Source organism: Conger conger, chromosome 9, assembly GCF_963514075.1.
Source record: "Conger conger chromosome 9, fConCon1.1, whole genome shotgun sequence".
Lineage (NCBI taxonomy): Eukaryota > Metazoa > Chordata > Actinopteri > Anguilliformes > Congridae > Conger > Conger conger.
This window is the reverse complement of record NC_083768.1, coordinates 599,589-613,189: the sequence shown is the minus strand read 5'-3', so window position 1 is coordinate 613,189 and position 13,601 is coordinate 599,589. Positions and strand designations below refer to the sequence as shown.

General features: G+C 45.5%; 1 protein-coding gene across 2 annotated transcripts in view; it reads right to left on the bottom strand.

The window, feature by feature from the left end:
- The window catches only part of LOC133136522 (kinesin-1 heavy chain-like), a 46,293-nt gene that overhangs the window by 7,369 nt on the left and 25,323 nt on the right, over positions 1-13,601 (bottom strand). For both annotated transcript variants that reach the window (XM_061254087.1, XM_061254086.1), the window contains exons 11-18: positions 7,399-7,547; positions 4,758-4,945; positions 4,549-4,617; positions 3,971-4,177; positions 3,277-3,420; positions 2,332-2,520; positions 1,530-1,647; positions 1,075-1,130 (exon numbers count right to left, since the gene is read on the bottom strand). In XM_061254087.1, coding sequence (XP_061110071.1) covers positions 1,075-1,130; positions 1,530-1,647; positions 2,332-2,520; positions 3,277-3,420; positions 3,971-4,177; positions 4,549-4,617; positions 4,758-4,945; positions 7,399-7,547 — 1,120 coding nt within the window. The remainder of the gene's footprint in view (positions 1-1,074; positions 1,131-1,529; positions 1,648-2,331; positions 2,521-3,276; positions 3,421-3,970; positions 4,178-4,548; positions 4,618-4,757; positions 4,946-7,398; positions 7,548-13,601) is intronic.

Sequence of the window (13,601 nt, the reverse complement as noted above, 5' to 3'; positions counted from 1 at the left end):
GTAACACGCCTCCTGCAGCCCAAAACGCAGGGGAATCATTTACCCGTAACACGCCTCCTGCAGCCCAAAACGCAGGGGAATCATTTACCTGTAACACGCCTCCTGCAGCCCAAAACGCAGGGGAATCATTTACCCGTAACACGCCTCCTGCAGCCCAAAACACAGGGGAATCATTTACCCGTAACACGCCTTCTGCAGCCCAAAACACAGGGGAATCATTTACCCGTGACACGCCTCCTGCAGCCCAAAACACAGGGGAATCATTTACCTGTAACACGCCTCCTGCAGCCCAAAACGCAGGGGAATCATTTACCCGTAACACGCCTCCTGCAGCCCGAAACACAGGGGAATCATTTACCCGTAACACGCCTTCTGCAGCCCAAAACACAGGGGAATCATTTACCCGTGACACGCCTCCTGCAGCCCAAAACACAGGGGAATCATTTACCCGTGACACGCCTCCTGCAGCCCAAAACACAGGGGAATCATTTACCCGTAACACGCCTCCTGCAGCCCAAAACACAGGGGAATCATTTACCCGTAACACGCCTCCTGCAGCCCAAAACACAGGGGAATCATTAAGCAATGGGCCACCCAGGGCCCTGAGCTAAAAGCTCCTGACGAGCTGGTCGGTGCCTTGCATGGCAGCCCATCGCCATTGGTGTGTGAGTGTGTATGAATGGGTGAATGAGAAGCATCAATTGTACAGCGCTTTGGATAAAGGCGCTATATCAGACATTTACCATTTTACCTGTAACACTTCCTGTAGCTCACACCAAAGGGGAAACATTAAAACAGTTACACACTTCCTGTAGCCCAAACCAAAGGGGACCATCCATACCATAGGGGAAACATTTATCCTTTCAATGCACTTCCTGCATCTCTTGATTTCTGATATTCACTCAATGTGAAGTAAAACCAGTTTTTTCCCCCAATTGTTCAGTTTGTCCCTTGACATATTGCTTTTGTTAACTCTTCGTTAATAAACACTGCAGTGTTGCTCTGTAACAGGAGGGACATTATGCAGGCAAGGGGCATTTCAGTGTTCAGCTGTGCGGTAATCGCTGCTCATACCTTCACTTCATTGGCTGTCTGAGCCTCACTCTCCTTCTCCATGGCCTGGACTTTCTCTGTGAGGAAACATCTCACTGTCATTCCCCTGCTCAACACTAGGGGGTGCTTATAACACACAAATACACAGGTGATTTTTAACAGGTTTATAAGCACTGGGTTACCATGGGCACTGGTTTTTAACAGGTTTATAAGCACTGGGTTACCATGGGCACTGGTTTTTAACAGGTTCATAAGCACTGGGTTACCATGGGCACTGGTTTTTAACAGGTTCATAAGCACTGGGTTACCATGGGCACTGGTTTTTAACAGGTTTATAAGCACTGGGTTACCATGGGCACTGGTTTTAAACAGGTTTATAAGCACTGGGTTACCATGGGCACTGGTTTTTAACAGGTTTATAACCGCTGGGTTACCATGGGCGCTGGTTTTTAACAGGTTTATAAGCACTGGGTTACCATGGGCGCTGATCTTCACCAGCTCCTCGCTCAGGGAGTCCACGTTCTCCTCCAGCTGTCTCTTCTTCTGCTCGGCGTTCTGCAGGCTCTCCGTCAGGGACCTGATTTTGGCCTCGTGCTGCAGGCGGAGGGGTCGGGTTATTTGCCAAAGATTAAAATATAAGCAGGGGTTGTTCAGGGGTTGTTCAGGGGTTGTTCAGGGGTTGTTCAGGGGTTGTTCAGGGGTTGTTCAGGGGTTGTTCAGGGGTTGTTCATATTTTGGGGAGCGGGAGCGTGTGTTCACACTAACGCACTTCTTCCTCAAACTGGATCATTCCACCCATACCATGGCCATTTGCGCAGGTGATGTGCAGCATACCTGTGATATGCGCAGGTGTGATGTGTACCTGTGATATGCGCAGGTGTGCAGCATACCTGTGATATGCGCAGGTGTGATGCGTACCTGTGATGCGCAGGTGTGATGCGTACCTGTGATATGCGCAGGTGTGATGCGTACCTGTGATATGCGCAGGTGTGATGCGTACCTGTGATATGCGCAGGTGTGATGCGTACCTGTGATATGCGCAGGTGTGATGTGTACCTGTGATATGCGCAGGTGTGATGCGTACCTGTGATATGCGCAGGTGTGATGCGTACCTGTGATATGCGCAGGTGTGATGCGTACCTGTGATATGCGCAGGTGTGATGCGTACCTGTGATGCGCAGGTGTGATGCGTACCTGTGATATGCGCAGGTGTGATGCGTACCTGTGATATGCGCAGGTGTGATGCGTACCTGTGATATGCGCAGCTGTGCAGTGTACCTGTGATATGCGCAGCTGGCACGCAGCCAGCTCCCTCTCGGCCTGCTCCAGGCTCTGGCTGCTCTGCGTCTGCGCAGACTCCAGCTGCCTGCAGCGCTTCACCATCGTCTTCACCTCAGACTTCATCTTACTGATGTAGAGACGCACCACCGTGAACTCCTCATCAATCAGCCCGCTGCCCTGCTGCTGCTGCAGGAGACAGCCAATCACAACACACCCACTGCCCTCCCGCTGCAGGGGACAGCCAATCACAACAACCCTGTCACTCTGCAGGGATGTTCCCCTGATTCTTTGTGACTAATCAGGAAATACTTTTAAGATATTAAAAACAAGCACACAGACACATACAGGAAAAAGAAACACACACAAGCACAGACAAGCACAGACAAGCACAGACACACAATAACGCTTTGACAGCTGATAACAGAAGAGAATCTTCAACAATGAAGCAAATACAAGTCACCCCAGATATGCACTAAGTGATCACTTTATTAGGTAGACCTGTAGACCAGTACACCAGCTTGTTAATGCAAATATTTAATCAATCAATCAATCATGTGCCAGCAAGTAAATGCATAAAAGCATACAGATGTGGTCAAGAGGTTCAGCTGTGTTTCAGACCAAATGTCAGAATAGGGAAGAAATGTGATCTAAGTGACTTTGACTGTGGAATGATTGTTGGTGCCAGACAGGGTGGTTAGAGGAACTGCTGATCTCCTGGGATTTTCACGTACAAGCGTCTCTAGCGTTTGCAGTGAATGGTGCAATAAAAACATTCAGTAAGCTGAAGTTCTGTGGGCAAAAAACGCCTTGAGTCTAAAATATAAGTCTAATAAATACCTGATAAAGTGCTCACTGAGTGTATATAGAATTAAAAAGATTAAGCATATAACAGTCAGGAAAACCAGGACCATGCCCCCTGGTCGTGAGATGGGTGGGGCTTACTTTGATGTCATTGCTGCCCACGGCGATGCCGATTTCCGCCAGGTCCTTCAGGAGTGATGACATCATCTCCGTCACCCTCTTCTTCTGGTGGCTGGTCATCTCCTTCAGCTTCTGCAGCTCAGAGTCGATGGAGGCAAGCACGCACTGGAACAGAGAAACACCAGCCCTGAGCCCCCAGACAGCACAGGGAAACGACTCCCTGGTGGGGAGAGAAACCATCAAGTGGGGCTGGTCTGGTCTGGTCTGGTCTGGTCTGGGCTGGTCTGGGCTGGTCTGGGCTGGGCTGGGCTGGGCTGGGCTGGTCTGGTCTGGGCTGGTCGGGGCTGGTCTGGGCTGGTCTGGGCTGGGCTGGTCTGGTCTGGGCTGGTCTGGGCTGGTCTGGGCTGGTCTGGGCTGGTCTGGGCTGGTCTGGGCTGGGCTGGGCTGGTCTGGTCTGGGCTGGTCGGGGCTGGTCTGGGCTGGTCTGGGCTGGGCTGGTCTGGTCTGGGCTGGTCTGGGCTGGTCTGGGCTGGTCTGGGCTGGTCTGGTCTGGTCTGGGCTGGTCTGGGCTGGTCGGGGCTGGTCTGGTCTGGTCTGGGCTGGTCTGGGCTGGTCTGGGCTGGTCGGGGCTGGTCGGGGCTGGTCGGGGCTGGTCTGGGCTGGTCGGGGCTGGTCAAGGCTCAGTGGTAACTCTGGTCCCGGGGGTAAATCTCACCGATTTCTCGTTGAGCTCGTCGCTCAGGGCCTCAAGCTCCAGGCTCTTGTCCTCCACCTCCTGGCCCTTCTGGTCGTAGTTCACGGCCAGCTCCTCCAGGGCCTGCAGCACCTCCTTCACCTCCTCCTTCGACGCCTCGTTCTCCATCTGCAGCCGGTTCAGCTCGGCCTGCAGGGAGTCGTAGTCCTTCCGAGAGCAGGCCAGGAGCTGCACACACACATCACACACACACACATCACACACACATCACACACACATCACACACACATCACACACACACATTACTGGAATTTGACAGAGCGACGTACCAGTTGATAAGACTAAGCAGGAGACAATCCTCCCCTGGAGCAATGCAGGGTTAAGGGCCTTGCTCAAGAGCCCAACGGCTGTGCTGATCTTATTGTGACTACACCGGTATTAGAACCACCAACATTGCGTGTCCCAGTCATTTACCTTAACCACTACACTACAGGCCGCCCCAACACACACACACACACACACACACACCTGTCACTCTCCACAGACAGGATGCCATGTCATAATCATCAGCTCTGATGGATGGACTGGCTGTCACTCACCTCCTCCTGATCCAGCATCTGCTCCTTCAGCTTCTCAGCGAGCTGACTCTGCTGGTTAATCTCATCGTCCTACAGAGAGACACACACACACACACACACACACACACACACACACACCAATCCCAGATCAGATCAGAACTATAGCTGTGTAAGACAACTCAGTGCAGTTTCTGTGAAATACTCCTCCCGGCCACAGGGGGCACCCTCACCTTGTCATCCAGCTGTTTGTACAGCTTGGCGATCTCTTCCTCGCACTTCCCCTTCTCGTTGTCGCTGAGCCTGACGCCTGGGACCTGCGTGGGGGCAGGCTTCTCGTTGTTCGGCACGTTGTCCAGAGCCTGGAACTCTGCGCTGGCCTTCTCCTTATCAAACTGCTCATCCGCCGGGACACTCTCACCTGCAGGGGGCGCCACCGAGATCAGCCCAGCACCCAACAGCCAAACACCCCAACACCTCAACAACCCAACAACCAACAACCCAAAACCCTAATACCCAACACCCCAACAACCCAACAGCCCAACACCCGACAGCCCAATACCCAACTGTCCAACACCACAACAACCCAACACCCAACAGCCCAACACCCCAACACTCCAACAACCCAACACCCAACACCCCACACCCCAATACCCAAAAGCCCAACAGCGCAGGAATTCAGAAACACACAGCGTAGGGTTCCAGACACACGCACACACACGCACACACGCACACTGCAGGGTTTCACACACACAAACACACATAGTGCAGGGTTTCAGAAAAAAAACACACACACACACACACACACACACACACACACACACTGAACACACAGAACACACACACACACTGAAAACACACACACACACACACTGAACACACTCACACACTCACACACTGAACACACTCACACAGACTGAACACACAGACTGAACACACACACACACTCACACACACTGAACACACTCACACACAGAACACACACACACAGAACACACTCACACACACTGAACACACACACTCACACACACACTGAACACACTCACACACTGAACACACTCACACTCACACAGACTGAACACACAGACTGAACACACACACACTCACACACACTGAACACACACACTGAACACACTCACACACAGAACACACACACACAGAACACACTCACACACACTGAACACACACACACTGAACACACTCACACTGAACACACTCACACTGAACACACACACACTCACACAGACTGAACACACACACTCTCACACACACTGAACACACACACTGAACACACTCACACACAGAACACACTCACACACTGAACACACACTCTCACACACACACACACTGAACACACATACTGAACACACACACACACTGAACACACACACACACATACTGAACACACACACACACACTGAACACACACACACTCACACGCACACTCACACACACTGAACACACACATTGAACACACACATTGAACACACACTGAACACACACACTGAACACACTCACACACACACTCACACTGAACATGAACACACACTGAACACACACACTCAAACACTGAAAACACACACACACACTGAACACACTCACACACACACACACTGAACACACTCACACTCACACTGAACACACACACTCACATAGACTGAACACACAGACTGAACACACACACACTCACACACACTGAACACACACACTCACACACACACACTGAACACACATACTGAACACACACACACACTCACATGCACACGCACACTCACACACACATTGAACACACACACTGAACACCCACACACTCACACGCACACTCACACACACTGAACACACACACTCACACACACTGAACACACACACACACTGAACACACTCACACACACACACACACACTGAACACACTCACACTCACACTGAACACACACACACACTCACACAGACTGAAAACACAGACTGAACACACACACACACACACTCACACACACACTGAACACACTCACACACACACACAGAACACACACACTGAACACACACACTCACACACACACACTGAACACACATACTGAACACACACACACACTAAACACACATACTGAACACACACACACACACACACACTGAACACACACACACACTCACACGCACTCACACACACTGAACACACACAGTGAACACCCACACACTCACACGGACACTCACACACACAGACTCACACACTCACACCCACACTGAACACACTCACACACTGAACACACTCACTGAACATACTCACACACACTGAACACACTCACACACACACTGAACACACACTGAACATACTCACACACTGAACACACAAACACTCACACTCTCACACACACTGAACACACACACTGAACTCACTCACACACACAGACTCACACACTCACACCCACACTGAACACACACTGAACACACACACTGAACACACACACACACACACACACTGAACACACTCACACACACTGAACAACCCAACACCTCAATACCCAAACAACCCAACACCCCAATACCCCAATACCCAAAAGCCCAACAGCACAAGAATTCAGAAACACACAGCGTAAGGTCCCAGACACACGCACACGCGCACACTGCAGGGTTTCACACACACAAACACACATAGTGCAGGGTTTCAGACAAACACACACACACACACACACTGAACACACAGAACACACACACACACACACTGAACACACAGAACACACACACACACACACACTGAACACACACACACACTGAACTCACACTCACACTCACACTCACACTCACACTCACACTCACACTCACACTCACACTCACACACACACACACTCACACACACACACTCACACACACAAAGCTCACCACTTCTCCAGCGGTTCAGCTCAGCCTCCAGCCAGGTGACGTTGTTGCGTAAGGTCTTGTTTCGCTCCTTCTCCCGTTCATACTTCTTCTTCCACTGTTCGGCGGTGAGCTCCATGTTCACACACACACTGTTCTTAATGGTCTTCGCCCTGCGCACACACACACACCGGGCCGCACGCATGACATCACAAACACCCAAAATCATCACTCCATCATTACCCATCACTACACCATTACCCATCACTACATCATTACATCATTACCCATCACTACATCATTACCCATCACTCCATCATTACATCATTACCCATCACTACATCATTACACCATTACCCATCACTACATCATTACACCATTACCCATCACTACACCATTACATCATTACCCATCACTCCATCATTACATCATTACCCATCACTACATCAATACATCATTACCCATCACTACATCATTACCCATCACTACATCATTACCCATCATTACATCATTACCCATCACTACATCATTACACCATTACCCATCACTACATCATTACACCATTACCCATCAATACATCATTACCCATCACTACATCATTACCCATCACTACATCATTACCCATCACTACACCTTTACCCATCACTACACCATTACCCATCACTACATCATTACACCATTACCCATCACTACACCATTACCCATCACTACATCATTACATCATTACCCATCACTACATCATTACCCATCACTACATCATTACATCATTACCCATCACTACATCATTACACCATTACCCATCACTACATCATTACACCATTACCCATCACTACAACATTACCCATCACTACATCATTACACCATTACCCATCACTACATCATTACATCATTACCCATCATTACATCATTACCCATCACTCCATCATTACCCATCACGACATCATTACATCATTACCCATCACGACATCATTACATCATTACCCATCACTAAATCATTACATCATTACCCATCACTCCATCATTACCCATCACTACACCATTACCCATCACTACATCATTACATCATTACCCATCACTACATCATTACCCATCACTCCATCATTACATCATTACCCATCACTACATCATTACCCATCACTCCATCATTACATCATTACCCATCACTACATCATTACACCATTACCCATCACAACATCATTACACCATTACCCATCACTACACCATTACATCATTACCCATCACTCCATCATTACATCATTACCCATCACTACATCATTACATCATTACCCATCACTACATCATTACCCATCACTACATCATTACATCACTACATCATTACCCATCACTACATCATTACCCATCATTACATCATTACCCATCACTACATCATTACACCATTACCCATCACTACATCATTACACCATTACCCATCACTACATCATTACCCATCACTCCATCATTACCCATCACTACATCATTACACCATTACCCATCACTACATCATTACACCATTACCCATCACTACACCATTACCCATCACTACATCATTACATCATTACCCATCACTACATCATTACCCATCACTACATCATTACATCATTACCCATCACTACATCATTACACCATTACCCATCACTACATCATTACACCATTACCCATCACTACAACATTACCCATCACTACATCATTACACCATTACCCATCACTACATCATTACCCATCACTACATCATTACATCATTACATCATTACCCATCACTACATCATTACACCATTACCCATCACTACATCATTACACCATTACCCATCACTACACCATTACCCATCACTACATCATTACATCATTACCCATCACTACATCATTACACCATTACCCATCACTACATCATTACCCATCACTACATCATTACATCATTACATCATTACCCATCACTACATCATTACACCATTACCCATCACTACACCATTACACCATTACCCATCACTACACCATTACCCATCACTCCATCATTACATCATTACCCATCACTACATCATTACACCATTACCCATCACTCCATCATTACATCATTACCCATCACTACATCATTACATCATTACCCATCACTACATCATTACATCATTACCCATCACTACATCATTACACCATTACCCATCACTACACCATTACCCATCACTACACCATTACATCATTACCCATCACTCCATCATTACCCATCACTACATCATTACATCATTACCCATCACTACATCATTACCCATCACTACATCATTACCCATCACTACATCATTACCCATCACTACACCATTACCCATCACTACATCATTACCCATCACTACATCATTACACCATTACCCATCACTACATCATTACCCATCACTACATCATTACCCATCACTACATCATTACCCATCACTACACCATTACCCATCACTACATCATTACACCATTACCCATCACTACATCATTACACCATTACCCATCACTCCATCATTACATCATTACCCATCACTACATCATTACACCACTACCCATCACTCCATCATTACCCATCACTACATCATTACATCACTACCCATCACTACATCATTACATCATTACCCATCACTACATCATTACCCATCACTACATCATTACATCATTACCCATCACTACATCATTACACCATTACCCATCACTACATCATTACCCATCACTACATCATTACATCATTACATCATTACCCATCACTACATCATTACACCATTACCCATCACTACATCATTACACCATTACCCATCACTACACCATTACCCATCACTCCATCATTACATCATTACCCATCACTACATCATTACACCATTACCCATCACTCCATCATTACATCATTACCCATCACTACATCATTACACCATTACCCATCACTCCATCATTACATCATTACCCATCACTACATCATTACCCATCACTACATCATTACATCATTACCCATCACTACATCATTACACCATTACCCATCACTACATCATTACACCATTACCCATCACTACACCATTACCCATCACTACACCATTACATCATTACCCATCACTCCATCATTACCCATCACTACATCATTACATCATTACCCATCACTACATCATTACCCATCACTACATCATTACCCATCACTACATCATTACCCATCACTACACCATTACCCATCACTACATCATTACCCATCACTACATCATTACACCATTACCCATCACTACATCATTACCCATCACTACATCATTACCCATCACTACACCATTACCCATCACTACATCATTACACCATTACCCATCACTACATCATTACCCATCACTACATCATTACCCATCACTACACCATTACCCATCACTACATCATTACACCATTACCCATCACTACATCATTACATCATTACCCATCACTACATCCTTACACCATTACCCATCACTACATCATTACACCATTACCCATCACTACACCATTACCCATCACTCCATCATTACATCATTGCATCATTACCCATCACTACATCATTACACCATTACCCATCACTACATCATTACATCATTACCCATCACTACACCATTACCCATCACTACACCATTACACCATTACCCATCACTACATCATTACACCATTACCCATCACTCCATCATTACATCATTACCCATCACTACATCATTACACCATTACCCATCACTACATCATTACACCATTACCCATCACTCCATCATTACATCATTACATCATTACCCATCACTACATCATTACACCATTACCCATCACTACATCATTACCCATCACTACACCATTACCCATCACTACACCATTACATCATTACCCATAACTCCATCATTACATCATTACATCATTACCCATCACTACATCATTACATCATTACCCATCACTACATCATTACACCATTACCCATCATTACCCATCACTACATCATTACCCATCACTACATCATTACCCATCACTACATCATTACCCATCACTACATCATTACACCATTACCCATCACTACATCATTACACCATTACCCATCACTACACCATTAAACCATTACCCATCACTACATCATTACATCATTACCCATCACTACATCATTATACCATTACCCATCACTACATCATTAAACCATTACCCATCACTCCATCATTACCCATCACTACATCATTACACCATTACCCATCACTACATCATTATACCATTACCCATCACTACATCACTACATCATTACCCATCATTACATCATTACCCATCACTACATCATTACACCATTACCCATCACTACATCATTACACCATTACCCATCACTACATCATTACCCATCACTACATCATTACCCATCACTACATCATTACCCATCACTACACCATTACCCATCACTACATCATTACCCATCACTACATCATTACACCATTACCCATCACTACATCATTACACCATTACCCATCACTACACCATTACCCATCACTACATCATTACATCATTACCCATCACTACATCATTACCCATCACTACATCATTACATCATTACCCATCACTACATCATTACACCATTACCCATCACTACATCATTACATCATTACCCATCACTACAACATTACCCATCACTACATCATTACACCATTACCCATCACTACATCATTACATCATTACCCATCACTACATCATTACACCATTACCCATCACTACAACATTACCCATCACTACATCATTACACCATTACCCATCACTACATCATTACCCATCACTACATCATTACATCATTACATCATTACATCATTACATCATTACCCATCACTACATCATTACACCATTACCCATCACTACATCATTACACCATTACCCATCACTACACCATTACCCATCACTACATCATTACATCATTACCCATCACTACATCATTACACCATTACCCATCACTACATCATTACCCATCACTACATCATTACATCATTACATCATTACCCATCACTACATCATTACACCATTACCCATCACTACATCATTACACCATTACCCATCACTACACCATTACCCATCACTCCATCATTACATCATTACCCATCACTACATCATTACACCATGACCCATCACTCCATCATTACATCATTACCCATCACTACATCATTACACCATTACCCATCACTCCATCATTACATCATTACCCATCACTACATCATTACCCATCACTACATCATTACATCATTACCCATCACTACATCATTACACCATTACCTATCACTACATCATTACACCATTACCCATCACTCCATCATTACCCATCACTACACCATTACATCATTACCCATCACTCCATCATTACCCATCACTACATCATTACATCATTAACCATCACTACATCATTACCCATCACTACATCATTACCCATCACTACACCATTACCCATCACTACATCATTACACCATTACCCATCACTACATCATTACCCATCACTACACCATTACCCATCACTACACCATTACCCATCACTACATCATTACACCATTACCCATCACTACATCATTACACCATTACCCATCACTCCATCATTACATCATTACCCATCACTACATCATTACACCATTACCCATCACTACATCATTACACCATTACCCATCACTACACCATTACCCATCACTCCATCATTACATCATTACCCATCACTACATCATTACACCATTACCCATCACTACATCATTACCCATCACTACATCATTACATCATTACATCATTACCCATCACTACATCATTACACCATTACCCATCACTACACCATTACCCATCACTACATCATTACACCATTACCCATCACTACATCATTACCCATCACTACATCATTACATCATTACATCATTACCCATCACTACATCATTACACCATTACCCATCACTACATCATTACACCATTACCCATCACTACACCATTACCCATCACTCCATCATTACATCATTACCCATCACTACATCATTACACCATTACCCATCACTCCATCATTACATCATTACCCATCACTACATCATTACACCATTACCCATCACTACACCATTACATCATTACCCATCACTCCATCATTACCCATCACTACATCATTACATCATTACCCATCACTACATCATTACCCATCACTACATCATTACCCATCACTACATCATTACCCATCACTACACCATTACCCATCACTACATCATTACCCATCACTACATCATTACACCATTACCCAT